We start from the raw sequence: 27596 nt of genomic DNA, 5'->3' as shown, positions 1-27596 counted from the left end.
AACATTCAGATGCACAGCAAGGACTTGAAAAGGCCATGGTTTGCATCAGGTACACCTAGTCTTTAAACTGACATCGCTGCTCTTCACCACTTTGAAGAGGTACTTGACAGCAAATCATCCTAATGCCACACATTTTGATTTTTTGGCTGCTGATGCCAAAGTTGTTTACTGTAGTGTAGATTTAAGAAAGATAAAATCGTTGGCCATTTCAATCTTTTCTCCATCCATCATGGTGATGCCCACTGGCCCACTAGAGAAGATTTTTGTTTTCCTGAATCCTAATGCCACACATTTTGATTTTTTGGCTGCTGATGCCAAAGTTGTTTACTGTAGTGTAGATTTAAGAAAGATAAAATCGTTGGCCATTTCAATCTTTTCTCCATCCATCATGGTGATGCCCACTGGCCCACTAGAGAAGATTTTTGTTTTCCTGATGTTTGATCTAATCCATATTCAATTCTACAGTCTTTGATCTTCTATAGAATGTGTTTTTTAAGTTCTCACTTTCAGCAGGCAAGGTTGTATCATCTGCATAATGCAAGTTTGTTTTTGAGTCTTCCTCCGATCTTGATGCCAAATTCGTCATCATAGGTATTGCTTTCTCAAATGATTGCTCGGCACAGATTCAATAGGTATGGAGGTACCGGCAGCCCTGACATACACCTTTCTTGCTTTTAAACCATGTAATGTTTCCTTGTTCTGTTCAGACAACATCTTCTTGATCTAAATAAAGGTTTCCCGTGAGCACAACTTAATTTTTCTGGAATTCCAATTCTTCTCATGTTAGCTATAGGTTTGGGGTTTGTTTGGGGTTTGTTTGGTTGTTGTTGGGGGGGGGGTGTACATTTGTGTGCCATCAAATTGGCTCTAACTGGTACAGGAGGAGATTTTCCCTCCTTCTCCAGCAGAGCATCTGACGGATTTGAACCACGCACCTCTGGACTGCAGTGCTGCTTCTTGCCACTAAGTCCCCAGAGCTCCCCGCTATAGTTTTTATGATCCACACAGCAGAATGCCTTTGTATAGTAAATAAAAACCGACAGGCATAATACCCTTCTGGTATTCTCTGCCTACAGCCAACATCCATCAGACATCAATGATCGCTCTGTGGCCACAGACTCTTCTAAATCCGGCTTGAATTTCTGGCTGTTCTCTATCGATGTATTCCAGCCATTATTAAATCATCTTCAGCAAGATTTTGCTTGCATGTGATACTGCTCAGTTATTTCCACATTCTGTGGGATCACCTGTTTTGGAAATGGAAATAAATATTATCTCTTCCAATGAGTTAGTCAGGTAGTTAAGTGTCATCTAGATTCCTTAGCATATCCTGGTGAGCACATCCAGGGCTGCATCTATTTGTCAGAACTTGTCAGCTGATAATCCATCAATCCCTCGGGCCTTATTTTTCACCAGTGTCTTCAGCGCAGCTTGAACTTCTTCCTTTATAATCAATGGCCCTTGATCACATGCTGCTTCCTTCCTTCGTGTACTTTTCAATTCAATTCTCCAGAGACCTCCATCCACAGACTTTTCTCCCCAAGAATTTTTTACAAGTTACACAGAAAAAGATTATTAGAAGGCATCATGCTAATGAGCAATTATTAAAGCCAGTTAGGTACTACCAAATACCTCATGGGCCCTGGTTTCTTGGTTTGGAGGTTTAGGGTCACGGTTTCACAGGGCATTTCAGTTAATTGGCCTAGATATTTGTTCTTGTTTTTATGTTAGTTGAGTCAAAACCAACTCACAGTTGATGTTCCAGTGGGATTTCAGAGGCTACAAAACACCAGGAGAATGTCCACCTTTCCCCCTCAGATTAGCTGGTTGATATGAACTGCATACCTCTGGGATGGCAGTGCAGCTCCTTACCACTAGATCTCCAGAGCTCCCTTTAAAATGTGTTTGTTATTGCCCCTCCAGAGGATTTCCAGAAGCAGCAAAAAAAGATTACCCATCCTTCTCTCATAGAGCAGCTAGTAAGTTCGAACCATGTGCCTTTGTGACTGCAACACCAGAACTCCATACAAAAATGTGTTTAATAAGTTAAAATAATGTTGTTATTGTTATGTGCCATCAAGTTGCCTGTGACTCATATCAACCCTATGTACATTAGCTCTGAAATTTGTCCTATCCTGAGCCAATCTCATCATCTCTGAAAGACCTAATCCCATTTCTCCAGTCTCTGAGTCAATCCATCTGATCCTGGGTCTTCCTCTCCTGTGCTGTCTCTCCACCCTTCCAGCATGATGTCCCTCTCCAAGAACTGGTCCCTTATGGCCACATGCCCAAAGTATGTGAGACAGAGCCACAAAATCCTTGCCTCCAGGGAGCAGACTGGTTTCATCCTCTCCAGGATAGACTTGTTTGTTCTCTTAGCAGTCTACCATATGTTCAACACTCTTCTCCAGCACCACAACCCTAATCCTAACCCTCTCCTATCCTCCATCCTTCAAAAATTCTGGGTTTGGTTTATTCTATACAGAATCTAAAGTGTATGAATCACTAATAGTTTTTTAAGTATAATCAAATAAATAATATACAATTTAAAGTTTCCTCTCACTTCAAAGAAATTTTCTGTCTCAATTATTTCCCTAAAAGTACCTAAGAAAAGCATAATCCATTCCTTTTTGTCTAATACACAAACTTTATGTCTCAAAAGTCAGTAAAGAAAATGTTACACAGTAGCATTTTCTGTTCCTACTGTCTCAAGAACAGATCACTGATACTAAAGAATAATCTAGAGAATATCACATTCCCCAATTTTCCCATTTAATACTCAGAGAATAATTACAACGTCAAAAGCACAAGCCATCTCTGGAATTATATGCTCAATTAGAATCACCAAGAAACAATTTTTAAGAAGGGGGGGAAATCCTCCTCATATTTTATCTAATGGCAGCCCGCTGATGAAACAGTATAATGAAAGGTCATCTCTACCAAACAAAGCTCATGATCTCTCACTTCATTAAACAGCTTAAAGTTAATATATTTACTTGGAACAATAAGTATTCGTGTTTTTACCAACCTACAAAAAATGCACTTTACTGCAGTCATGGTTAGCTAAGCCGGTATTTATAACCAATCTTTTCCTCGTCCTGTAACTTGAGAGATTAATGTGGTTAATTACTTAAAAGTCAATAAATACTAATAAAATATTTAGTCATATAAAATGATGATGAAAAAACAGTTGTCACAGAGCTAAATTGGAAGCAAAAATCTGTGCTGTACAGTAACACTGCCTAAGGATCTGTACAAAAGTGTAAACGAAAATACTAAAAACCTAAGTTCTTTACTAAACCTGTTTTCCCACTGTCTGTCACAGCCTTGTGCAACAGAAACATAGAGCAAGTCACAGCTTCTCATACTAATTTTTAAAAAGTGTTTTTGTAAATAAACTAGTATAATAAAAAATAAAGAGAAATATATTCATTTGAACAATGAATTTATAAAATTTTAATTTTTAAATACTTTATCACAGTATTTTAACCTCACTTGTAATTATAAGGTTTTAGCTTTAAAAAGGCTACAAATTCATTTTAGCTTTAAAAAAAAAAGCAGTTACAAAAAAAGATGTTAAGTCAAGTATTTCCCAGTGTGTGCATTAATTTTAAGAAGTTACACACTTTTCCTTTCATTCGTTCGTTTCTGATTATATCATGCAAATCTTACAGGCTTTTTAAAAAAAAATCCAATTCTCTTTTATGGAAGACAAAAGATTTCTCCTTACACTTAAAAAGAAAAAAAATTAAAAAAAAAAGTTGCAAATAAAAAAAAAAAGATTTCTCCTTCTTACACTTATTGAAAATATAATTTCAAGGAATACAAGAGTATAAAAAGTAAATACAGCCCCATTCACTCATCTATTTCCTATTCAGGGGAAAAAAAGATTATTGTCAAATACTGTACACCATGATCAGATCCTCAAGATTTTTAAAAGCAACAGGACAAGGTTTATTTTCTTATGTGCATGCCATCAAAAGCTGACACAAGCACTGCCAAGCATTCATGGAAGTTTGATATTAAAAAATTGGACATCTCTTCAGGAAAAAAACATCCAAAACTTTCTGACCTGAAACAAACAGTGCCATGTTAAAGAAAAATCTGTGATCACAGCTGAAACTGTCTGACCTTTCTGTGTACCTAAAATCACAAGATAAGGCTGGCCTTGATCTACAGTTGAAGGTCACGGCTGTCTGCACACCAATGTTGACGTTTCCAGGGTGTCACTGGGAAGCCTGATCACACCACCATCCGTTTTCATAATAAACGTATCACCATACTGCTTCTCCTACCCCTCCCACATATTCAAAACCGCAAAGGTGCCCAGATCTAAGGAGGGGACCTCTTGATGAAAGAGTTCATTTGCACAATATGCCTGAGCAGCTGTCTGGCAACAGGACAAAAAGGTTTAGAGTCAATCGACTCACTTCTGTAATAAAGCAACATCTCACATTTATCACAAATTGTATAGAAATTATGTTCACATCACTTACATTCTGGCTCTGCTCATTCTGAACAACTTTATTAAGTAAATGTTTCACATAAGTCTAGAAAGCTTACCTGGGGACTTCTTCTGTTATTCTTTTATTTGCTATTAAATAAATGTTCCATGCCCTGGATCTGGTCCTTTCAAATGCACCCTCCTAGTAAGTCTTCCCAACAAAACTTGGCAATTAATTTTCCTGCTTTATAGAAAAAGAGGCAGACTAACTGAGCTCTTGCCCAAATTACACAGCTTTTTTTAATTATTATTTTGTGTGTGTGTGCGCCATCAAATCAAATCTGACTGGTACAGGAAGTGATTGCCCCTCCTTCAGCAGAGCTTCTGGTGGATTTGAACCACACACCTCTGGGATTGCAGTGCAGCTTCCTGCCAAAAGAAATGAGGAAGCACCTCCTGTCACGGATTCTGACCTTCCAGTCTCACATTCCTTCTACAATGTGTTTCTTTCCTTACTAATTGAATAAAATACCATAAATACCTTCATGCTATCGAAGAACAACTTACAATAAAAGCACATGTTGCTGTTACTCTTATTTCAAGAATCCATGGTCTTTACCTGTAAATACCATTAAAATGTAAAGGTCAATTAAAGCTCAATAGAACCCTAGTTGTGTAGTACATGTTAAACTGTAAACCAAAGGTCAACGGTTCTAATACATTAGCCATTCAATGGGAGAAACATGGGCAGTTTCCTCCTATAAAAATTTATATACTACAAAACTGAGTCAGACTTGACAACAATGAAAGTGGGAAAAACTAGTATTTAGGAAAAGAAAAATCTAAAGCACACTAACAACATCAACTCTCCAAGTATCAGCATGTTGTGATGTTAGGTGCCTTCAAGTCAAGGGCAACTCAAAGCGATCCTATGTACAACAGACCTCAACCTGTGCCATCCTCATCATCTCTACCACACTAGAGCCCACTGTGAGTCACAGTGTCGCTTCACCGCTTTAAGGGTCTTCCCTCATTTACTGACCCTCCACTTTTCCGAGCATGTCCTTCTCCAAGGACTGGCTCCTCTTAGCTACACGCCCAAAGAATGTGAGATGAAGTTTCACCATCCTTCCCTCTAAGAAGCATCCTGGGTGCACTCTCTCCAAGACATAACCGTTCATTCTCTTGGCAGTCCATGGCCTTATTTAGTGCTCTTCTCCAGCACCGCAACTCATAAGTATTGATTTCTGTTGCCTTTGTTCACTGTGAACTCTTAGATCCATAGTAAATAACTAAAAAGATTATGGACTGAATCAGGTGTACCTTAGTCTGTAAACTGACATTCCCAGAACAAATAATGAGTCTTAAATCAAGTGCTCTCCCCCACGAGTGCTCTTCAGTCAAATGTTACAGCACGTGGAATCTTTAAACATTTTTGCAACCCCACCACCTAGAATGTGGCATATAAAAGGAATTCAGTAAATGTTAGTTGAACATAAATTATAACATGTTATGTTCAAATAATAATGTGGCTTTTACCATGTCTCTTCAAAGCAAGTGTTCACTATATCAGCAATGTCATTCAGGGTGCCAAAAAGAACAATTTCAGAGATCATCCTCAACATAAAGACACAATGAAGTATCAAATACTCCCATGACCTCTTTAACCATTTCTACATCAGAACTGATTCAACAGGCTGTATGAGTTTGAAAGACTGTATGTTAGACTTTTTATTCTTGTTATGGTCCTCCTCTAGGAGTTAACAATGCTAGGATCAAAATACTTTACAGTAAATTAATCTGAATTTTCCCCCTAGGATGAAAATACAACTCACAGTTCATCAACATTAAGAAATAATATTTATTAAACTATTTTTTAAACTATAAAATCATACAATAAATATACAATTATGTATAAATACCTTGTTTTTTTAAAAACTCTTAAAACAAACCAAACAAATTAAAGTACAAAGAACCAATTTTTTTAAAAAGCCAATGTTAAAATGTTTACTGTTGTCTGTGCTAAATTTATAAATCATAAATATTACATACTTATTATGACTTTCACATGTGAGGTTTAAAAATCTTAAACATGTTTTCCATAATTAATGTCAATAAATTATACATGTAAAAGCAGATGAAAAGGCAAGTATTTCTTACATATATTTCACCACAATAAATGCTTACAAAAGATACTGAACAGTTAATACTGTACGAAAAGATTTTAAGTTAAAATAGAAATTTAGGAAAGGAAAAATAAAACTTTTAGATAAAAAAGCCAAATAAAAAGATGATGACGTTTGAATGCCATCAAACTGAAGAGATATAAAAATGAATACAGAATTAAGAAGCGCATGGGACAATTACCCAGAGGAAGCAAAAGACTTAAACAGTTTAAGCTTGGAAACAAATAACATCCCTTCCTAGTTTTTAGGTTGAAACTTCTAGTCCAGCTGTTCAACAAAATCCAGGAAGCTTTGCAAACACTGATGTCCATATTGACTCTGCAGAAATCTCAGTCTAATTTGTGTGATGTGTCACCTAAGCATCAGAATCTTAAAAATGCCCTTAGTTATCCAATGGGCAGCTAGGATTAAAAAGCAAAAGCTCTTGCTTAACAAAAAAATTTCAATTTTTTAATAAGTGGCCTTATACTGCTAAGAGCCAGACAGTGAAAAAAGGATTACAGAAGAAATGATGCCTTTGAACTGTGGTGCTGGAGAAGAGAATTGAATATCCATGAACTACCAAAAGAACAAACAGCTGTGTTATGGATAAAGTGAAGCCAGAGTGCTCCATGGAGGCAAAGATGCTAAAGCCTCATCTCACAGACACTAGGCATGTTCTAAGAGAGGCTATTCATTAGAGGAGGACTTGGGAAGGTGGGGGTCAGCAAAAGAGAGGAAGACTATTAACCAGGTAGGCTGACACAGTAACTGAAGCAAGGAGGGTCAGAGATCACAAGGATGGCTCACAGAACAGGACAAGATTCAGATTTGTTTTTCACAAGGCTGCTAGGAGTTATACTTGACTCAATGACACCTAACAATCACAGTGCAGCTAATAATGATCAGAGTGATGTTTTTTAAATTGGAAAGGGCCAATGATGGATTACTCATGAACAAAATTCTGATTAAAATACACTATTGACCAACCTAAAAGAGCTACCTCGTTACCCAACTAGGTAACATTCTGGATAAGTAAAAGAAAAAAAGGTTTTGAGGTCAGGAGTGCTATGCTTCCAACCTGTTTTGTTTCTCAGAAGTGTTTTGCTTATTCGGAGGATCTTTTGCCTCTCCAAATAAATCTGATAATTTCTCTTTCAATCTTCCTGAAAAATTAATTTGGTATCTGGATTGAGATTGCATTGAACATGTCAGTTGCTTTTGGTAGGCTTGTCTTTTTCACAATATTGAGTATTCCTTCCTGTCCATGAACAGGGCACACTTTTACATTTCTTTAGGTTTTTTATTGTGTCTTGCAGAAATGTTCTGTAGTTTTCTTTGTATAGGTCTTTTGTATCACTAGTTAGGAAGAAATGCTCCAAATCACTGGCAATAAAAGAGATGCAAATCAAAACCACAATAAGGTACCATCTCACTCCAGTAGCAATGGCAAAGTTTAACAGGGCAGCAAGAAATAAATGTTGGAGAGGATGTGGCGAGAAAGGAACTCTTCTACATTGTTGGTAGGATTGTAAAATAGTACAAACCTTTCTGGAAGGCAGTTTGGCACTTCCTCAAAAAACTAAACACAGGAGGAAGGACTGTACAACAGTGAAGAAATTTTTCTTTTTCTTTTCAAAGAGAAGAGCAAACAGGGGGGGACGGGTGGGAAGAGAGAAAAGTGCAACAATGAATGAATGGAAATCCAAAGTCTCTGTAAAAAGGGGGGGGGAGTTAAACATAGACATTCCATATGACCCAGCTATTCAACTACTTGGAATACACCCTGAGAATATAAGAACTGAAGCACAAACGGAGATTTGTACACCAATGTTCATAGCAGCATTATTCACCATTGCAAGAACTTGGAAACAGCCCAGATGTCCAAGCACAAACGAACAGATTGAGAAATTATGGCACATTCATACAATGGAATACTATATAGCACACAGGAGCAACGATTTTGTAAATTATTACCTAACTTGGAAGGGACTGGAGATCATTATGCTGAGTGAACTAACTCAGTCCCATAAGGACAAATATTATATAAAACCATAATTGTAGAATGAGTATAAGGATCCAAGAGGGGTGGGAGAGGGTGGAAGCAGAGGGATGAGAATGGGCAGGGGAAAGGGAGGACTGATCATGGGTCGTACAATTTGTTGGGGGGGTGGTTGAGGGAAATTGAAAGAATGTGATTTTGAAAACAATGTATTTGAATTTTATAAATAAACTAGTATAAACTTTAAAAAAAGGAAGACAGTAAAAAGATCAGTGGCTGCCAGGGCACAGAGTAATAGAGGGAAGGATGAATAGGGAGAATATAAGGAAATTTTTAGGGCAATTCAACTATTGTGTATGGTACTGTAATGGTACATAGAGGATATTATACATTTCTCAAAGTTCACAAAACCATGCAACACAGTGAGCCCTAATTAGTAAACAATGTACTTTTTTTTGTTTATAAAATTGTGCCAATACTGGCTCATTAATTATAACAAATGACCATGCTAATGCAAAATATCAGCAACAGGAGACAGAAAGAGGAGAAAATAATACAGAACTCTGGATTTTCTGCATAATTTTCTATAAAGCTAATATTGCTCTAAACATTAAACACTACCAATTATATTTTAGGAGTTCTGGTGGCTTAGTGGTAAGGAGTTGCACTACCAACCCAAAGGCATGAGGTCTGAATCCACAAGAGCTCCACAAGAAAAGGGGAGCAATCTCCTCCTGTGCAATTAACTGCCTCTTTAAACCCACTGAGGGCTCTGTCTGGAGTTGGTTGACTCAATGGTAAGTAACAATTTTATGTTAAACTTCGAAAGCAACAAAGTTTCATTTTCTTTTTTTTCCTTATAGTTTAGACTTTATATGAAAACAATCATTTAAATTACAACAATCTCCAAGGGAGCTCTGGTGGCCTAGTGGCAAGACTGTGTCACAATCCCAAAGGCACGCGGTTCTAATCCACCAGATGTTCCACTAGAGAAGGAGGGGCAATCTCCTCCTGTGCCAGTTGGATCCGATTCAACAGCACACAACAAATTAAAAAAAAAAAAAAAAAAAGAAAGAAAAGAAAATTACAACTATCTCCAGAATAGAAAAGGCCTATCTGTGACGGGTTGTGGGCTCAGGCTCCCCAGGAAGCAGGCCAATGACAGCTCCATCAGTCCAGCTCCTCTGGAAAGCCAGGAGGGCCCGCCTCCACCCTGTCAGTGAAGAATGCTTAGTCACAGTCATAGTGACTGGCTGTCAGCCTCTGGACTGGCTGTACAGATTTGAAAATAAAAAGGAAAAATGAGGAAGAAAGAAGCCTGTCCGTAAGATTACAAAACACAGTTACTATCATTTGGCTGTATCGTGTCACTGAGTCAATTCTGACTCATGGTGGCCACATAGGACCACAGAACTGCCCCATGGGGTTTTCTTGTAATCTTTATGGAAGCCAAATGCCAAGACTTTCTCTTATGGAGACACTGGATTGGTTGGTGCCACCAACCTTTAGGTTCATTGCCAAGCACTTAACCATGGCATCGTAAGGCCTCTTACCAGTGCACTAATGGCCTCATACAACAAGCTGGAAAGTGTTCCCCTCTCTATTTTTTGTTTGCTTTTCCAAAAATGTCAGTAGTGGAACGATCCACCCTTTTTCACTTGCAAAGGGTGAACAGAAAGCTACTATTTTTATCTAGGACATTTATAAAAAGTTTTCTTCACCTTGAGAAGAAACTGAATAAAAATAAATGTCCATGCAACCTAACAATATGGGCTGCAGTTGCATCCTGGAGAAGATGAAGCCAAATTGTTCCTTGGAAGCAAGATGGAAAGCTATGTGTCTCACACTTAGGGCATATTGCAAGGAGAGGCTATACCTTAGAGAAGGACATCATGCTTAGAAAGGTGAAAGAACAGTAAAGGAGAAGACCCTCAATCAGGTGGACTTACACAATGACAAGAGCAATGGGCTAAAAAGTGTCAGAGACTGTGAGGTTGGCAAAGGGCAGGAGAGGGTTCAGATTTACTGTTTATAGGATTGCTATGGGATGGCATATGATATTAATAATAATAGACCCAATAATATCTTAATGTAGGATTCAAGATGGAGTTTCATCATTTAATGCCACAACAAAGCAAAACAAACCTATGTGCCATCAAGTCAATTTCTATACACGCAAGCATATCAGACAGAGTAGAACTGTCTCATAGGATTTCAAAGGCAGCAATCTTTTTTTTTTTTATTTTTTATATTTTTTTAATACTTTCTTTTGTTAAAGGCAGCAATCTTAATGGAAGGGACTTCTGGAGGTCTAGAGGTAAAAAGCTCCACTGCAATCCCAAGGCACGCATTCAGATCTACCAGCTGCTCTGTAGGAAAAGGATGAGCAATCTCCTCCCATGTGATTTACTGCCTCTGAAAATCCTGCTGGAGGGTCAATGAGTTTGTTCTGATTCAATGGCAAACCACAATCTTTATAGAAGCACATTTTTACTCCCTCAGTGTGGTTGGTAGAATTGAATGGCTGAATTCAAAATTCCAAGAGCCAATTCTCTGTAATTTGCCCTTAATCCACTACCTTAACCACAGAAAATGCCTAACATGATTATAGTCTTTCCGTGACAAATCCAATTCAACAAAGAAAAAAAAAAAAGCTACTAAAAATTCAGTTCAAAGTAAAGGAGGCATATTTAGACAAAAATATAACACACACTGAATCTCTCAAACACCTAAACACTGCCAGTAGTCTTACCAGATTCTGAAATAAATGTAACGGGATCTTTTCGCAGGATTTTACCAGGTTTAGAAGACAATGGTTTTTTTCCTGGTTGCTTTTTGGCATTTTTAACCTGCACTGTCTCCTCTGGTTCTGAATCTGTGTGTGAGAAAAAATAAAGACAAAATTTTGATAAGAAATATTATAATACCACGTGTTTTTAAAGCAGTCGTTCTCTGTGCTCCAATTCCCCACATCCTCTTCAAGTCACTTCTTCTGACTCTTGCAGACTCCTTCTACTCATAATTACATTTATGTGTTAATTTTCTATTGCTGCTATTAAAAAAAATTATCACAGATTAAAGGGTTAGGACAACACAAATTTATTACAAATTCTGTCACTATAAATGTTTTACAGTTCTTTTCTGGATACTCCACAGGGAATCCATTTCCTTGTCTTTTCCAATGTCTAAAGGCTGCCAGTGTTCCCTGGCCCCCTGTGTCCATCCTCAAAGCTGACAACAGCAAGATGAGTGCTTCTCATGCCACCTCCCCGCTGGTCCTCTGACTCTTTCCAACCTTCATGCTCTTAGCCTATGCTGTTTGCTTACTCTTTTTTTTATTAATTTTAAAGAACATTTACAGAGATTTTGGATTTCCATTCATTCATTGTTGCACTTTTCTTACTCTTAAAAGATTCTTAGGATTACCTTGGAACCACCTTGAAAACACAATTTTTTACCTATTTTAAGGACATCTGGTTAGCAGCCCTGATTCCATCCATATGAAGCATACTGATTCCTTTTTGCTGTGTAGCCTCATAAGGTCTAAGAGATGGGGAATGAACACCTGGGAGGGTCAGTATTCAGCCCACGTTATTTGCCAAGATCAAGTACACATATCAATTTGAAGTGTAAGGTCTAAGAGATGGGGAATGAACACCTGGGAGGGTCAGTATTCAGCCCACGTTATTTGCCAAGATCAAGTACACATATCAATTTGAAGTGTTCATTAAGTACTTGGCACAATACATGATATAAAGGAGGTGTTCCATACACTTTAGTGTCCTTCCTCTTCCTCTGTACCATACACTTAGATTCTTTCTCATACTGTTCTAAATTAGTTTCCCAAAAGAGACAAATTCCCAGGAAACAGGATACATACTTTTTTTAAAAAGTCCTTACAATACAGAGCAATAAAAGGCATGCAGTATACACATACTTTTATAATTGACAGCCTTTGCAATCCCAAATCCAGACAACCCATAGAGCTCACACCAGAGAGAAAACTAAAGACGAAAATTTCCTGAGTGCTATCACTATTTTTAACACCTCAAAACAAAAATCGAGCTTATCCATCTGAAAAAGGAAATCTGGTGGCCTAGTTGGGAAGAAGGTACAGTGCCAACCCAAAAGGAGGCAGTTCGAATCCACCAGCTACTCATTGGAGAAATGATGGGCACTCTCCTCCTATCCAATTTACTGCCTCTGAAAACCCAGTGAAAGGTCAGTTATAAGTCAGTTCCAACTCCTTGGCAATAACTGATTATGCAAAAAAAAAAAAAATTCAAAATACCTTTAAATTGTTTTTATGTCTCTTTTTAAGGTAACAAAAAAGTGAAATCTTCCCATCAAGCTCAAGACTAAATGCTTAAAGGTGTGTTTTAAAAGCAACATTTTTTTTTAAAAAAAGAAATATTCTAAGGCATTTATTTAATCACATTTTCAAGAAATCAAGGTGGAGGTTAACAAAACATTATTAAGGAGTCAATTCTTCCCAACTCAATGTCAAAACAAAATTCCAGTCTCTTTGGATGGTATGGAAAAGCAAAAAGTCCAAAATAAATAACTCATTTCACTACAATGCTACAATGATCAGTAGAGTATCAGCTACAACTACTAGTCTCTATACCTTACAGGTTAAAGAGAAAAATGTAAATCAATGTAAAGTTGCCCCACAGAAGAAAGATGGGCACTCTCCTCCCATGAGATTTACAGCCTCTGAAAATCCACAGGAGGATCAGCTATGAATTAGAGTCAGTTCCAACTTGAAGTCACATAACAATTTTCAAAGATGCAATTAGTCAGCAGGGCCCTCTACCAACATGAGCCACAGTAAGGTCTACTTTAAGGACAAAAGAATTAGGGTGCCTGTCTAGTACTCTCTTCTGAAATAGCCCATAATATGTATTAGGCTAAAAATCAAAATGGAGGTTGAAGTTCAACTCAAAAATCCTATGTCAGGATATTTTCCAAAACCAGAACTCAGAAAATCCTATGTCAGGACATTTTCTGAAACCAGAACTCATAAATCCTATGTCAGGACATTCCCCAGAACCAGTTTCCCAAGACCAGAAGCTTTATGCCGCAATGAGCCACTGTAATGACCCCATATAAACACCCTGAGCTCAAACCCCAGTGCTACTCCCCTTGCTGAGTAGCCCGGCATGCAATGAACTCTGGGAAATGTTTCTACCTCAGCGTGGTTCTTGGCTTTGATCCGAAACCTTTCAATATGATTTTAAGAGAAAAATATGGAACAGAACGCAAATTTTTTAAAAACCTTCAGACCTCTTAGACCAGCTGAGGTCAAAGAGGATTCTCTGAGACTACTGCCCAGGATAGTATTAAAACCTTAAATTGACACTATGCCTCAAGATTACCATTTAGCAAAATAAGAGATTGGTATGCAAAGATTATTTATCCGTGAGTACAGGGCTCCACTGTAAAGTCATTTATATGAGACAAAAAAATTAACAAGAAAAGAGAAACTAAAATGCTAGAAACAAATCAAATGCTAGAATAATCAAAACACACTTAAAGAAAATGCTGACAAACTGTAATAAATACTGTTAAATACAGTTAATAGTGAAAGTATCCCTGAACTATTTGTCTGGTGGTGGTGGCAGTGGTGTTAGGTGCCACTGAGTCTAGTATGACTCATAGCAACCCTATGAACAAAAAGATCTCACACTTTGACACAGAAGAGCCCATTCAGCAGTCACCTTATCAATCCACTTGGTTGAGGGTCTTCTTTTACTTCACCGACCCTCCACCCTTCCTAACATCATGTCCTTCTCCAAGGACTAGCACCCCCTAGCAATATGTACAAAGCATGTGAAGCAAAGCCTCATCATTCTTGCCTCCAAAGAGCACTATGGCTTCACTCTCTCCAAGACACGTTTGTTTTCTTGGCAGTCCATAGGATGTTCAGTGCTCTTCGCCAACAGCACTGTTCAAAGGCATCAATTCTTTTTCTGTCACCCTTATTCACTGTCCAAGTCTCAGATACATAGCTAGTAATGAGAAAGACTATGGGCTCAATCAGCCGCACCTTTGTCCTCAAACTGACAAAACTACTCCAAAATAATTTGGAAAGCTCCTTAAGTGCAGATTTTCCCAGTGCAATGTGTCTCCTGATTTCCTGACTGCTTGTACCAAGGGTGTTAGTTATGGATCCATGAAACGCATGAATATCAACATACTAGGCATTAGTGAGATGCAATGAACCAGCTATGGCCGCTTTGAATCAGATAATCATATACTATGCAGGGAATGAATGGCAGCTCAGAGGCCTAAACTAAGGGGAAGTAAGAGTGGAGCCTGCAGAGCTTGCTCCAGGCAGTAGATTAAACTCCTGTAGGGCCCTGGGTCTGTCTTTAATGGTTTTTGGTGAAACATTCTTGTAGGTCATATAGCCCTAGTGCATCCACTTGCCCTACAGAGGTAACTTGTCATAGCTGTCAAGCTGAACACTGTGACACTGACTGTCAAATGTGATAATGGTTACCCATGGCAGACAGTGTTTGGTGGTGCTCCTGGCTAAAACGAGCATGGAAGCAGGAGTGGTATCCACTTCCATAAATAGCTTGCCTCAATGAACATGGAGAAAGGATTGAAAGTCACACAACTGTCAGGATTTCCATTATAGGGTCGCCTAGGACTTTCGTTCATAGGGTCACTATGAGTCACATATGACTCAAGGGCACTTAACAACAACAAAAACATGCAGGGAATGGATATGCTCTTTACAGAGTCGCCGTGGTCTCCTGCTTCAACAGCGCTTGAACAGAACCCCGCACTCGCCAGCATCTCCCCGTCAGTCATCTCCAGCTAGTCCTCCACCACTTCCTCACATCAGCACTCTGGGACGCCCCAAGTTCCTTGCCTCCGCTCCAGCACTGCACAACCGCCACCACCATGACCGCGTCCCCTTCGCAGGTGCGCCAGAACTACAACCAAGACTCAGAAGCTGCCATCAACCACCAGATCAACCTGGAGCTCTACGCCTATGTCTACCTGTCTGTGTCTGACTACTTTGACCGTGATGATGTGGCTTTGAAGAATTTTGCCAAATACTTTCTCCACCAATCCCATGAGGAAAGGGATCATGCCAAGAAACTGACGAAACTGCAGAACCAGCAAGGCAGCTGCATCGTCCTTCAGGACATCAAGAAACCAGACCAGGATGACTGGGAGAGTGGTTTGAACGCAATGGAGTGTGTGCTACACTCGGAGATAATATCCATACACGTACAACACAACAAGTATTATTCAAGCATATGCTCCTTCATCTAGTGCCAAAGAGGAAGAAACAGAATTTTTACCAAATTTTGCAGTCTGAAATTGACCCAACATGCAATCAGGATGCGTTAATGATAATTGGTGACTAGAATGCAAAAGTAGGAAACAGTGAGGATGAACTATTTGTGTAGAGATTAGTATATAGCAATCTAATTAGCTGTATAAACTTTCACTGAACATGCAATATAGCTTTATTTAAGAAAACAAAGAAACATAGTTGGAAGAGAGCTTAATGGGAATATTTTAAAAATACATACCATGTTTCAATTAAGTATGAGACATGCTACACACTAATATCTCTCTAAATAATTAATGCATTAAAATATCTAGACTGTAAACACTATTTTAGCATACAGTCTTCTTTTCAAAGCATTAACATCTCTATGAACAGCACAGCAAACTGTGTATCTTATATTAGTTTAGAAAATACTTTTTTAAGTCATAAAATAATTACCTGAATCATAAATGATCCTCTTTTTCTTGTTTGGTTGTTTCTGTTTGAAGTCATCATCTTGGCAAGAACTATTTACCTATAAATATCACAGTATAATTAGAACATCTATTGTAACCTACCCTATTATTTGTCACTAGATTTGAACTTAGTGCTTTTCAATCAGGTATGATTTTAACTCTCTGGAGATATGTCTCAACCTCTGGAGACATTTTTAGTTATCATTCTGGAGGAAAGGCATCTCAGGGTGGTGAGAGCAGGAACAATATCAAGTATCTGACAATGTGCAAGACAGTCCTCCACCACAAAGAATTAACCAGTAATATTTTAGTAAAATTTTAGTAATATCTTGATTAGGCTAAAGAAAGGGCCAGACAATAAATGTATGAGAAAACAGAAGAATTACAAAAAAATTACATTATTAATCAGCTTCACTTTCAACACTAATCTCTGTATATCAAAGAATAAAAAGATACCAGATATTCCAATGAAAAGCTTCCTAGATATAAAGATTAGACATAGAACTAAAAGCTGACTAATTTGGGGCACAGCTGTAGCCAATCACTATTGGAAAACTAAGCCAAAAGGAAAAGTATGTTTCCTAGTCATACATACATATCATTTTAACATATTCAGATTTCCCCAGAAAAAAAGAAATTAAACAGAAAATGTTTGTTGTTGTTAAGTGCCGTCAAGTCGCAGGCGACTCATAGCGACCCTATGAAGGAGAGTCCTCGACGCTTGGAAACAGAAAATAGTTTATTATAACCAATTAAATATAAAACTAAGATATTTCTCTATCATTATAATAAAACTACGAAAATAAAAGATCAACAAGCTTGTAAAATTAAGCAATTCTATTTACCTGGAACAAGAGAAAGAAGCCGACTCAGGAGCAGGGAAAAGAAACGGTGTCTATTTGCCTCCATCAATAACAGCATGCTTCCTTTGCTATGAGACCAGAACTGAATGCTGCCTGATTACCATTATGAAATATTTTGCTCAAAGATTTAATAGAGGAATCTTTATCAAAAGTGGGGAAATGAAGAACAGAATTTCAAGTTGTCACAGAATCCAGACTTTGTGAAGCTATGACAAATCTCAGAAACTATGGCCCTGGGACAATCTTTAAAGCCTTAAACCAAAAATATCCTGTGCAGTCATCTTCAAATTAAACAAAAGTTTAGGTCAACTAGGAAAAGCACTGTGCTCTTATAAGAACTATACACACACACACACACACACACACACTCTTATGGGATTAAATTGGCAACTTGGAAGTCAAACTGAAATACAATGCTACAGTGAGAACCAATTCATAGTTGCCTCTCCAGAAGGTTTCTGGAGGCTATAAACTGCATGGCAGTAGACTGCCCATTTTTCTCCCATGGATCCACTGGAAGATTCAAATCATCCAATAGGAACTACTTTTGGGTTAGAAGTACAATTCCCTATGGATAATGCCACCAGAGCTCCTTAAATTAACAAGAATCGCTGAAAAAATTAAATAGGAACGTGGGTGAATCTTATGCAAATAAGAGAAGAGCAACCGAGAAAAGGAGGGCAAAAAAAGTTGCACAACTCAAATATATCCAATATCACTAAACTGTATACAGAGCAATTACTGAAAAGAGGGGGGAAATAAACATGACTCAATGACCTGTGAGACAATAAAAATTCAAACATGTATGTAATTGGACCCCTAGAAAGAGAAGACAGAGAAAACAGTAAAAAAAAAAAAATTTGAAGAAATAATGGCAACAGTTTTCCAAATTTGCTAAGTGATAAATTTCTTTTAAAGATTCAAGAAGTTCAGAAACACTAAGCAGGTAAGACACAAGGAAAACTACACTCGGGCATATCACAAGTCAAATCGATGAAAACCAGAGACAAAAAAAAAACAACCAAAATAAGCACTACCCTTTAAAACAGCATTAGAAAAATACATTGCAAAGAAAAACAAAAGGAATGACACTTGACATCTCATCAGAAGTGTGGAGGCCAAAAGACCGTGGAACCCCAAAACCACAACCAAAACAACCCTCTCAACACAAAGTTCCATATTCAGAAAAAATAACAATTAAGGATGAGGAACTATTTTAATGGCTGCTTTTGATTTTCCTCTTCCTATTTCCTTTTCTCATTCAAAGACAAACTGGACCACATATGGGGGCAAGGTGTAGGTTGGGAGGAACTTAATGTCCAAAATTAACATTCTGAAGGTTTTCTTATTGATGAAACTAATATGGAATAATGCCACCAGAGACTGAGTAGCAATTGCCCCTTTCTAAGGTGCCGTTTTTAGGAGCCAAAAACACAGCATTTAAAATGAAAAGGTTTTCTTGAGGAAATAACATGCAATATAATTTGAAATAAAGATATAACCTTGTGAAAAAGAGCATTATAAAAGGTAGCATTGCGAATAAATATGTCAAAAGAACAACTCTGATTAAAGTTCTCCTGCAGAGTTAAAACGTATTCAGTAGGTTTCTACATAGTAATCTGCTTTTATTTTGTGATTTATAGTCCTCAAGACTTTTTAAAAAATAAAGTCCAACCTTACACTTTAAAAAAAGTGAGGAAAAGGAAAGACTTATTTTTAATTTCTTTTCAGAACTTTTCAATTACTTTTGTGGGGTTTTTCTGATATGCATCTTATTTCCTAACATTGAGTACAACCCCACATTGTATCCCATTATCCCCCTGTGGTTCTCACCTACATTCATCCCGCCAGCTTCTCCCTTCCTGGCCACTGAGGTTTACCTTTTGACAAATGCTGTCCCTGTGATTCTGTGCAGGTGAGTGGTCAAGTGCCGAGCGTCTTCCTGATGTTAAAGCTGCTCATTGTCTGGAGGAAAGTTATGTCACAGAGGTGAGTCCAGTTCCAGGCTTAAAGAGAGGCTGAAGGTCACAGTTTCCAGGGTACTACCAGTCTCCATCAGGCCATTAAGGCTGACCAAAATCAGGGCTTTGAGTTTTGCCCTAGTTTTCATTCACTCTATCCAGGACCTTCTACTGTGATCCCTTTCATAGTGATTAATAGTAGTAGTCAGGTACCAACTGGCAGTTCTGGTCTCACGGTCATGGAAGTTGAGGCCCACAAGCTGCACTGGTGCCCATGGACTACTCGTTTCCAAGTCTCTTGGTTTTTCACCACTCTTCTTTGTTCTACCCAGGGAAAGACCCACGGCTGCTCAAAGAGATCTGAGATGGTGGCTCACAAGCTTTTAGATCTTAAGTCACTACTCAACAGTGAGGAATGAAAAATGCTATCCTTCTGAACCATTAACTGATCACAGTGTCCCAGAGATTATTACGATTAAGCAGAATGACCAGTGATTCAGTCCATCAGATGGTTAGGTTAGAGGTAAGAGGTTTATGTAATATTGTCCCCTGCTTTTTGTCTACATGGTCAACAGCACTCCTGCTGACCTATTATATGCAAAATTTATGGATGTAATCTCTTTCACTTGCCCCTGTTTCATTTGCTCGCTTGTCCATGTATTGATTAGAGATTAGTATTTTTTATTACTGATAATATAGTATTATGTATGTAGCGGTCTATTACTGTTGATTTGTCTTTATTTTTAATTATTCAAATTTTTATTTTAATGCACAGTCTAAGAAGTTAACTTTCAAATCAACTCAATTTTAAAATAGCAAATAAATTAGACCCATGTTAGAAAAGAGGTCAGTTAAATGTCCAAACTGAAAAGATATAACAGCCAGAGTTAATTCAATTCCATAATCTTCTTTAAGAAGTTGAACTCTTTCAAATACAATTTTGCTATGAACTGGTCCAGAACGCAACAGTATAAAGGAATGTTTATTAACAGGGGTGGTGATCTGGGACATGTTTCCTTGGTGCTGCTTTGATAATGTTGTCCACACGTAAAATCACCTCTGCTGCTTCAGCTGCACTCAAAAGAACTTGTCTCTTCACTTGCAAACTTTTGGTTATACCTAGTATTGACATATCACCAATGGTACCTTCCTTCATATCCAGTCCAGCCGTCACATTGCCTTCACTGTGGGCAGCCCAGAGCTGTGCCACCAAATCAGCACTGTCATAGCCTGCGTTGTCTGCTATGATAGTTGGCAACATTCTTAGTGCTTTGGCATTAAGATTCCATTGCAACAGCTTCTTTGCCAGGTGTTTTATTGGCAAGTTGTGTAACAGCAGGAGCCATCAGCATTTCAGAACAGCCTCCTCCATAAACAGTTCTAGTATCCTTCACAGTTTGGGCAAGAACACAAAGTGCATCATGGAGCAATCTTTCTGCTTCATCTAAAATTTGTTGAGTGGCACCACGAAGAACAATAGTGCAAGCTTCCCCAAGGTCTACACCAGAAAAGTGAATCCATTTGTCTTCTCCAATCATGACCTCCTCAGTAAGTTTGCAACTTCAAGCTTCACCAATTCCAGGTGATCAAAGTTAAAAGCAATTTCACCACCTGTGACAAGTACCAGGCGTTCCACACCTGCAAAATCTGCATGCTCAATAGCCATGACACCAGCAGCTGTTCAAGAAAATTGTAAATTAACTGCCTGTTTATAAAGCAATTGATTCCATGCTTAAGAATATGTTCAACTTTCTCCTTCATTTCTTCCTTTTCTGAATGTTCTATTTCTGCAACCTTTGCTGTATAATCAACTCTGACCCTGGAACCAAATTATCTTTATTTTGTCTGTATCCATGCCAGTATTTGCAATAAGAATTTTAGCATTTTCAATCTGCTTTGGTTGATTTACTCCAATATTTTTATGCAATATAAAGCCTTCATCTAAACAGGAATCTGCCAGACTTCCTCTTAACTTCTTGAAGACATGAATTGCCTCCAGATTCCCAGAACCTTTCAGTCTAAGAACAGCTTTTACAGCTAACTTAGTAAAGTGATCTTTGTGATTAGTTAGAAGTTTTGAGGATAAAGTTGTTCCCACAATGTTCCTTAAATCTTGACGGAATTTAGTTTCATCAGAACCATGATCAACAGCAGACTTCAAAAGAGCTTCTCTTGCTGCCTTTGTGGTTTCTCTCCAGCCTGCAATGATAGTCTGCGGATGAATCTTTTTTGCAATTAAATTTTCTGCTTCCATTAGTAATTCTGTGGCTAAAACAGTAATAGAGATAGTACCATCACCAGCTTCATCATCTTAAACCCTTGGTATATCAACTAAAACTTTAGCTGCTCGGTTGTCAACACCAATATTTTTCAGAATAGTTGCACTGTCATTAGTAATCATAAGGGAGGCATCTCGTCCACTACTTAGAAGAATCTTGTCCATGTCCTTGGGTCCCAAAGTACTCTTTACCAAGTCTCCAATAGCAATGGCACCAATAAAAGACGACAAACGAGCTACTTCTGCTCTCTCTTCATCAGCTCCAGCTTTGAAGATGTTAACGGGAGCAAGGGAAAGGGATGCCATGGTTCCAAGGAGTCCGGCAAACAAGCTAACTCCTCACAGCTCAAGCCATAACCAGAAGAGAAGAGGGAGCCCTAAGTGACTTCACACACTCCACTGCAGGGGGCAGGCCGAGGCGCCAGCATCTCGAAGGGAGGGGTTCTCTGTTGATTACTCTTGTCTATTACTGCTGTCTGTGTCTACCTTTTAATCAGTAATACTATATTAATCGTCCCTTATATTATACTTATTTTAACTCTGGTGGCCTAGTGGCAAGAAGCTGTGCTGCAATTTCGAAGGCATGTGGTTTAAGGCTACCAGCTGCTCTGCCCAAGAAGGTTGGGTCATCTCCCATGCAATTAACTGCCTCTGAAAAACCTCTGGAGGGTCAGCTATAGGTCAGTTCCAACTCTGTGGTACACAACACAAAAATAACATTATTTTATATGGCCTTTCCTTTTATCCAATTTATTATGTGTCTATTTGCAACTTATTGGTTTTCCTTCTCCTTTGTCTCTTCTCTTATCCCTGGTAGCTAGTTTTCCAGGATTATTTTATATTTGTATACTTTTCCTTAGCTTTATAATAATAACAATGGACTTACACAATAATTGTTCTTTTATGTCTGATTTATTTCACTCAGCATGTTTTCCAGGTTTATCCATTTTATGTGGCATTTGGTAAATTCTTCAATTTTCTTTAAATGCATAGTATTCCATCCTAAGTTCGTCCCATAGTGTTTTCATTTATTCACCTGCTGATGGGCAATAAGTTGCTTCCATCTCTTTGCTACTATTATTTAATGCTACAAGGAGCGCGCGTGCGCGCGTGTGCGTGTGCGTGCGTGTGTGTGTGTATGTGTGTGTGTGTGTGTATTCATGGCTCGGATCTATTTCTTTAGAATATATACTTAGTAATAAGATTGCTGGAGCAAATGGCCTATTTCCAATTTTTTAAGGTAGAATGATATCATTTTCCACAGTGGTTGCACCATTTCACAGTCCCACCAGCAATGTACAGAGAGTTCCAATCTCTCTGACCCTTGCATTTGTTTGCCATCTTACTGTTCAGATGAGATGTTACCTCCTTGCTGTTTTGAATTGAATCTCTCTAATGAATAATGAATGAGATAATGAGCACATTTCCCCATGTATTTACTGGCCACCTGAATGTCTCTGGTGAAATGTCTGTTCATGTCCTGGGGTTATTTTTTAATTTGATTGTCTTTTTGTTGTCTAGGTGTTAAAGCTTTCTACAAATTTTAGAGATCAGTCTCTTAACTGTTAAGGCATTGTTGAATATTTTTTCTCAGTAGGAAGGTTCTCGTTTCACTCTTCTTGAGACAATGTCGTTGTTAGGTGCTGTCAAGTACAACTTAGAGTAACATTCTACGAACAACAGCTCTGAACCTTGTGCCATCCATCCTATCACCTCTGACATAACTGAGAGCCCACTGCTGAGTCACTGTGTCAACACATCTTGCTGAGGGTATTCCTCTCTTTTGCTGACCTTTCACCTCTCTAAGTAATGTTGTTGTTATGGAACACAGAGTTGAAACCAACTCATAACTGATTATCCAGCAGGTTTTCAGAGGCTTTATCATCACAGGGGAGGAGACTGCCCATCTTTCTCCTGCAGAGCTGCTGGTCGACTCAAACTGTGTCCATTCAAGTTGGCAGCACAGCTCCTTACCACGAAGCCACCTCCTCCTAACGATATACTCAAAGAATGTGAGACGAAGCTTCACTATCCTTGCCTCCAAGGAGCACTCTGGCTGCACTTTTTCCAAGACACATCTGTTTGTTCTTCTGGCAGCCCATGGCATATTCAATATTGTTCTCCAACACCACAACTCAAAGGCATCAACTCATCTTCTGTCATATTTATTCACTGTCCAGCTCTCAGATGCAGGTGATTTAAATGACGATGACCTGGATTAGGCTCATGATGGTCTTCAAATTAACACCATTGCTCTTCAAAATTTGGAGAGGCCCTGAATACAGACCAGCCCAATGAAATACATCTCCTGACCTCCTAATGCTGGTACCAAGAGTGATGACTGTAGTCTCAACTAAGATGAAATGGTTGAAAATTGTAATCTTTTCTCCATCTATCATGATGTTGTTTATTGGCCCTGTGGCGAGGTTTTTTGTCTTCTTGATGTTGAGATGTAACCCATTTTGAAGGCTGTAGTCTTTGATCTTCTGCAGCAAGTGTTTCATGTCCTCCTCTCAGCAAGCAAGGTTGTATCATCTGCATTGCATAGCTGTTGATCAGTCTTCCTCTGATATTGATGCTACCTTATTCGTTATGGAGTACAGCTTCTCAAATGATTTGCTCAGCATAAAGACTGAATAGGTGTTAGGAAGGATACGGCCCTGATGATGCATACTTTTCTTGGTTTCAAACCATACAATATACCCTTGCTCTGTTTGGACAACAATTTCTTGGTCTCATTACTAACAGCTAAATTGGTCTCATTACTAACAGCTAAATTACAAGAAATACTAAATATATTTCTTTGGGTTGTAAGAAAATACTAGATAGAAATTCAGCTCTTTAGAAAGAAATTAAGAACATAAAAAGGGCAAATATATGAATCTTTAAAACACAGATAACCATTTACAAAAACTACTACAATGAAGCATGAATTAGTAACATACATAGATAAATATATCTGACAACTGAGCATAAAGGATGGAGTGGTACATGAACTTGAAGAGATATAAGTGATTTACATTTTACATGCAGACACACTACAATAGCCACAGCTTGCTTTAGAATGACCCTGATTCTTTACTTCTCAAAGGCCCACAAAGAACAGGGTAAAGGAAAAAAGCTTTCTTCCAAAGCCTACCATGCCAGAAGTCCATTCACCTGAGAACAGAACTCAGGTCTCTGGGAGCAAACTCTGGTCTTAAGCATAAAGTCTTTCCAATAAAAATGGGTCCCACGTCTATAATGAAAAACACCAGGCTACACCACAATGTGTTTAAGCTGTATTAATCAGAAACGGTAACAGTAACGTTTGTACTTTCTTCTCCTCTCTTCTAACTGAGCTGAAATCTGTATTTACTTGAGATTATCAATACATTAAATTTAGGAACTCAGCTTTTTTAACTTTTAAGCAATTTGAAATTGTTTTTGGAAAACTAACCTTAAGTTCTTTTATTCCTTTCTTTGTTTTCAGAGTTTCTTCAGTAGACTTTGTTTTCTCATTCTTTTTCACTGCTTCATTTACCAGTTTATTTCCACTTGGTATAACCCCAAAGAATTTCCGGATATCCTAAAAACAAGAGAAAATTCATAAATAAACATCAACTACAAAATTTTATGTTGAACTGCAAAAAGGGCAACAGGCACACCCAGATCCACTACTTGCAATACCCTGAGTATTTTCTCCATAACAAAATAATTTCATGTCTCAGATGAAAAGGACTACACATGATGCTGTTGTTGTTTGTCGTAAAGTTGGAAATAACCCATAGCTGACCCTCAAGGGTGTTTTCAGAGGCAGTTAATCCACATCATAGAATAGAATAGTATAGAATGAAGAAAAGAAACTTATAAGAGATTTGGTTTGAATCTGTGCTCAAACTGCTTCTAACTATATGATCCAGGCCAGGTTATTTGTTTGGATCCATATTCTCCTTGGTAAATCAGACTATGTTTTGTTGTTGTTGTTGTTGTTGTTAGGTCCTGTCAAGTCGAGTACAACTCACAGCAACCCTATGAACAAATGATCTGAACCCTGTTGTACCCTGTGACATCCTCACACTTCCTGACACAAGAGAGCCATTTAGCAGTCACCATGTCAATCCACCTGGTTGAGCATTTTCCTCTGCTTCGCTGACCTTCCACCCTTCCTAGTATCATGCCCCTCTCCAAGGAATAGCCCCTCCAAGCAATAAAGACTCATCATTCTTGCCTCCAAAGAGCACTCCCGCTGCACCCTCTCCAAGACATGTCTGTTCATTAACTGGCCATCCATGGGATGTTCAGTGCTCTACTCCAACACAACTCAAAGACATCAATTCTTTTTCTGTCATCTTTATTCACTGTCCAGCTCTCAGATGCACATAAAGTGGTAAGAAAGACTATGACCTGAATCAGATGCACCTTAGTCTTCAAGCTGACATCATTACTCAATAATATAAAAAGGTCCCTAATTGAAGATTTTCCCAGTGCAATATGTCCTCTTATTTTCTGATTGCTAGTACCAAGGAAGCAGCAATGGCATCCAGTTCCTAAACAACATGCCTCCGGAAACTCTGTAAACTTTGATAAATGTTGATAGTTATAGAGGGGCTTCAGGCCTTTTGTTCATAGAATCACTATGAGTTGTGCTCGACTCAAAGGCAATCAACAACAGTACCAAGGGTATTAATTGTGGATCCAAGCAAGATCAAGCTGTTGACAGTTTCAATCTCCTCTCTATGCATCATGACACTGCCTATTTGTCCAGTAATAAGAATTTTTGTTTTCTTGACATTGAGATATAACCCATACCGAAAGCTGTATTCCTTGATCTTCTGTATCTATACCTTATGAGAATAATTATGTATATAACATATTTTTGTTGTTCCATAAAAGAAGATAGTAGGAGTATTCAGAGTCACTGTACCAAAATGAACTGGATGACACAAGAATTTCAGGAAATAACATATGATCAAGAGACAATAGTACCATAATTTCTCAATCCATTCGATTATGATTGGACTTCTCGGTTGTTTTTTCCATTTTCTTACAATGGTGAATAACGTTGCTATGAACACTGGTATAGAAGTCTCCGTTCATGCCTCAGTTCTCATTTTCTATGGTACATTCATACAATGGAATAACACAGGAGCAATGATTTTGTAACTTACTACCTAATTTGGGAAGGACTGGAGAGCATTATGCTGAGTGAATTAAGTCAGTCCCACAAGGATAAATATTCTATAAAACCATTATTGTAGAATGAGGATGAGGATCCAAGGGGTGGGGAGGGTGGAAGCAGAGGGATGGGGGGGGATTAATCATGAAGTTGTACAATTTGATGGGTGGAGAGGTGAGGGAAATTAGAAGAATCTGATCTGAAAAACAATGTACTCGAATTTTGGAAATAAATTAGTATAATATAAAAAAGAGGCAATGATGATGAAGGAGGAAGTTCTAGCCACTCTGAAGGACGTGGCAAACAAAAAAAATAAAGGAGCATACCTACTGACATATTTCAACAAACAGATGCTGCCCTGGACATGCTTACCAGGTTGTGCCAAGGTATCTGAAGGACAACTAACTGGTCAGCTGACTTGAAGAGATCCATATTTATTCCTATTTTTTTTTTAAAAAGTGACCTGACAGTGTGTGGAAATTACCATACAGTATCACTTGTATCAAACACAAGCAAATCTTGCTGAAGATTACCCAGAAATTACTGGAACGGTACATTGACAGAGAACACCAGAAATACAAGCTAGGTTTAAAAGAGGCTGAAGCACTAGAGACATTTTTGCCAACGTCAGATGGATTTTAGCAGAAAGCAAAGTACCAGATTATCTGTCTGTGTTTCATTTGACTATGCAAAGGCATTTGCCTGTGTGGACCACAACAAATTGTTGTTAACCTTGAGGAGAATGGAAATCCCAGAATACTTGATTATGCTTACGCGAAACCTATACTTGGACTAAGAAGCAGTCCTCAGAATAGAGCAGAGAAACACTGATGGTGGAAAATCAGGAAGGGAGTGCATCAGGGATGTGTCCTCCATACCTTTTCAATCTATATGCAGAACAGATCATTTGGAAGGTTGGGCTTTATGAGAATGAATGTGGCATCAAGATTGGAGG

General features: G+C 38.3%; 1 protein-coding gene and 1 pseudogene across 1 annotated transcript in view; both read right to left on the bottom strand.

Annotated features, from left to right (window-relative positions):
* Nucleotides 1-27073, bottom strand: part of RFC1 (replication factor C (activator 1) 1, 145kDa) — a 71990-nt gene extending 44917 nt beyond the window's left edge. Inside the window, exons 1-4 of the mRNA XM_006895420.1 lie at nt 27014-27073; nt 24923-25051; nt 16365-16440; nt 11364-11486 (exon numbers count right to left, since the gene is read on the bottom strand). Coding sequence (XP_006895482.1) covers nt 11364-11486; nt 16365-16440; nt 24923-25051; nt 27014-27073 — 388 coding nt within the window. The remainder of the gene's footprint in view (nt 1-11363; nt 11487-16364; nt 16441-24922; nt 25052-27013) is intronic.
* Nucleotides 20191-21789, bottom strand: LOC102872881 (annotated as a pseudogene).
* Nucleotides 27074-27596: the final 523 nt, after the last annotated feature.

The sequence above is a fragment of the Elephantulus edwardii genome, unplaced genomic scaffold (genome assembly GCF_000299155.1).
Source record: "Elephantulus edwardii isolate Elephantulus edwardi_28Jun2011 unplaced genomic scaffold, EleEdw1.0 scaffold00167, whole genome shotgun sequence".
NCBI classification, from domain to species: domain Eukaryota; kingdom Metazoa; phylum Chordata; class Mammalia; order Macroscelidea; family Macroscelididae; genus Elephantulus; species Elephantulus edwardii.
This window is presented reverse-complemented; position numbering and strand designations above follow the sequence as displayed.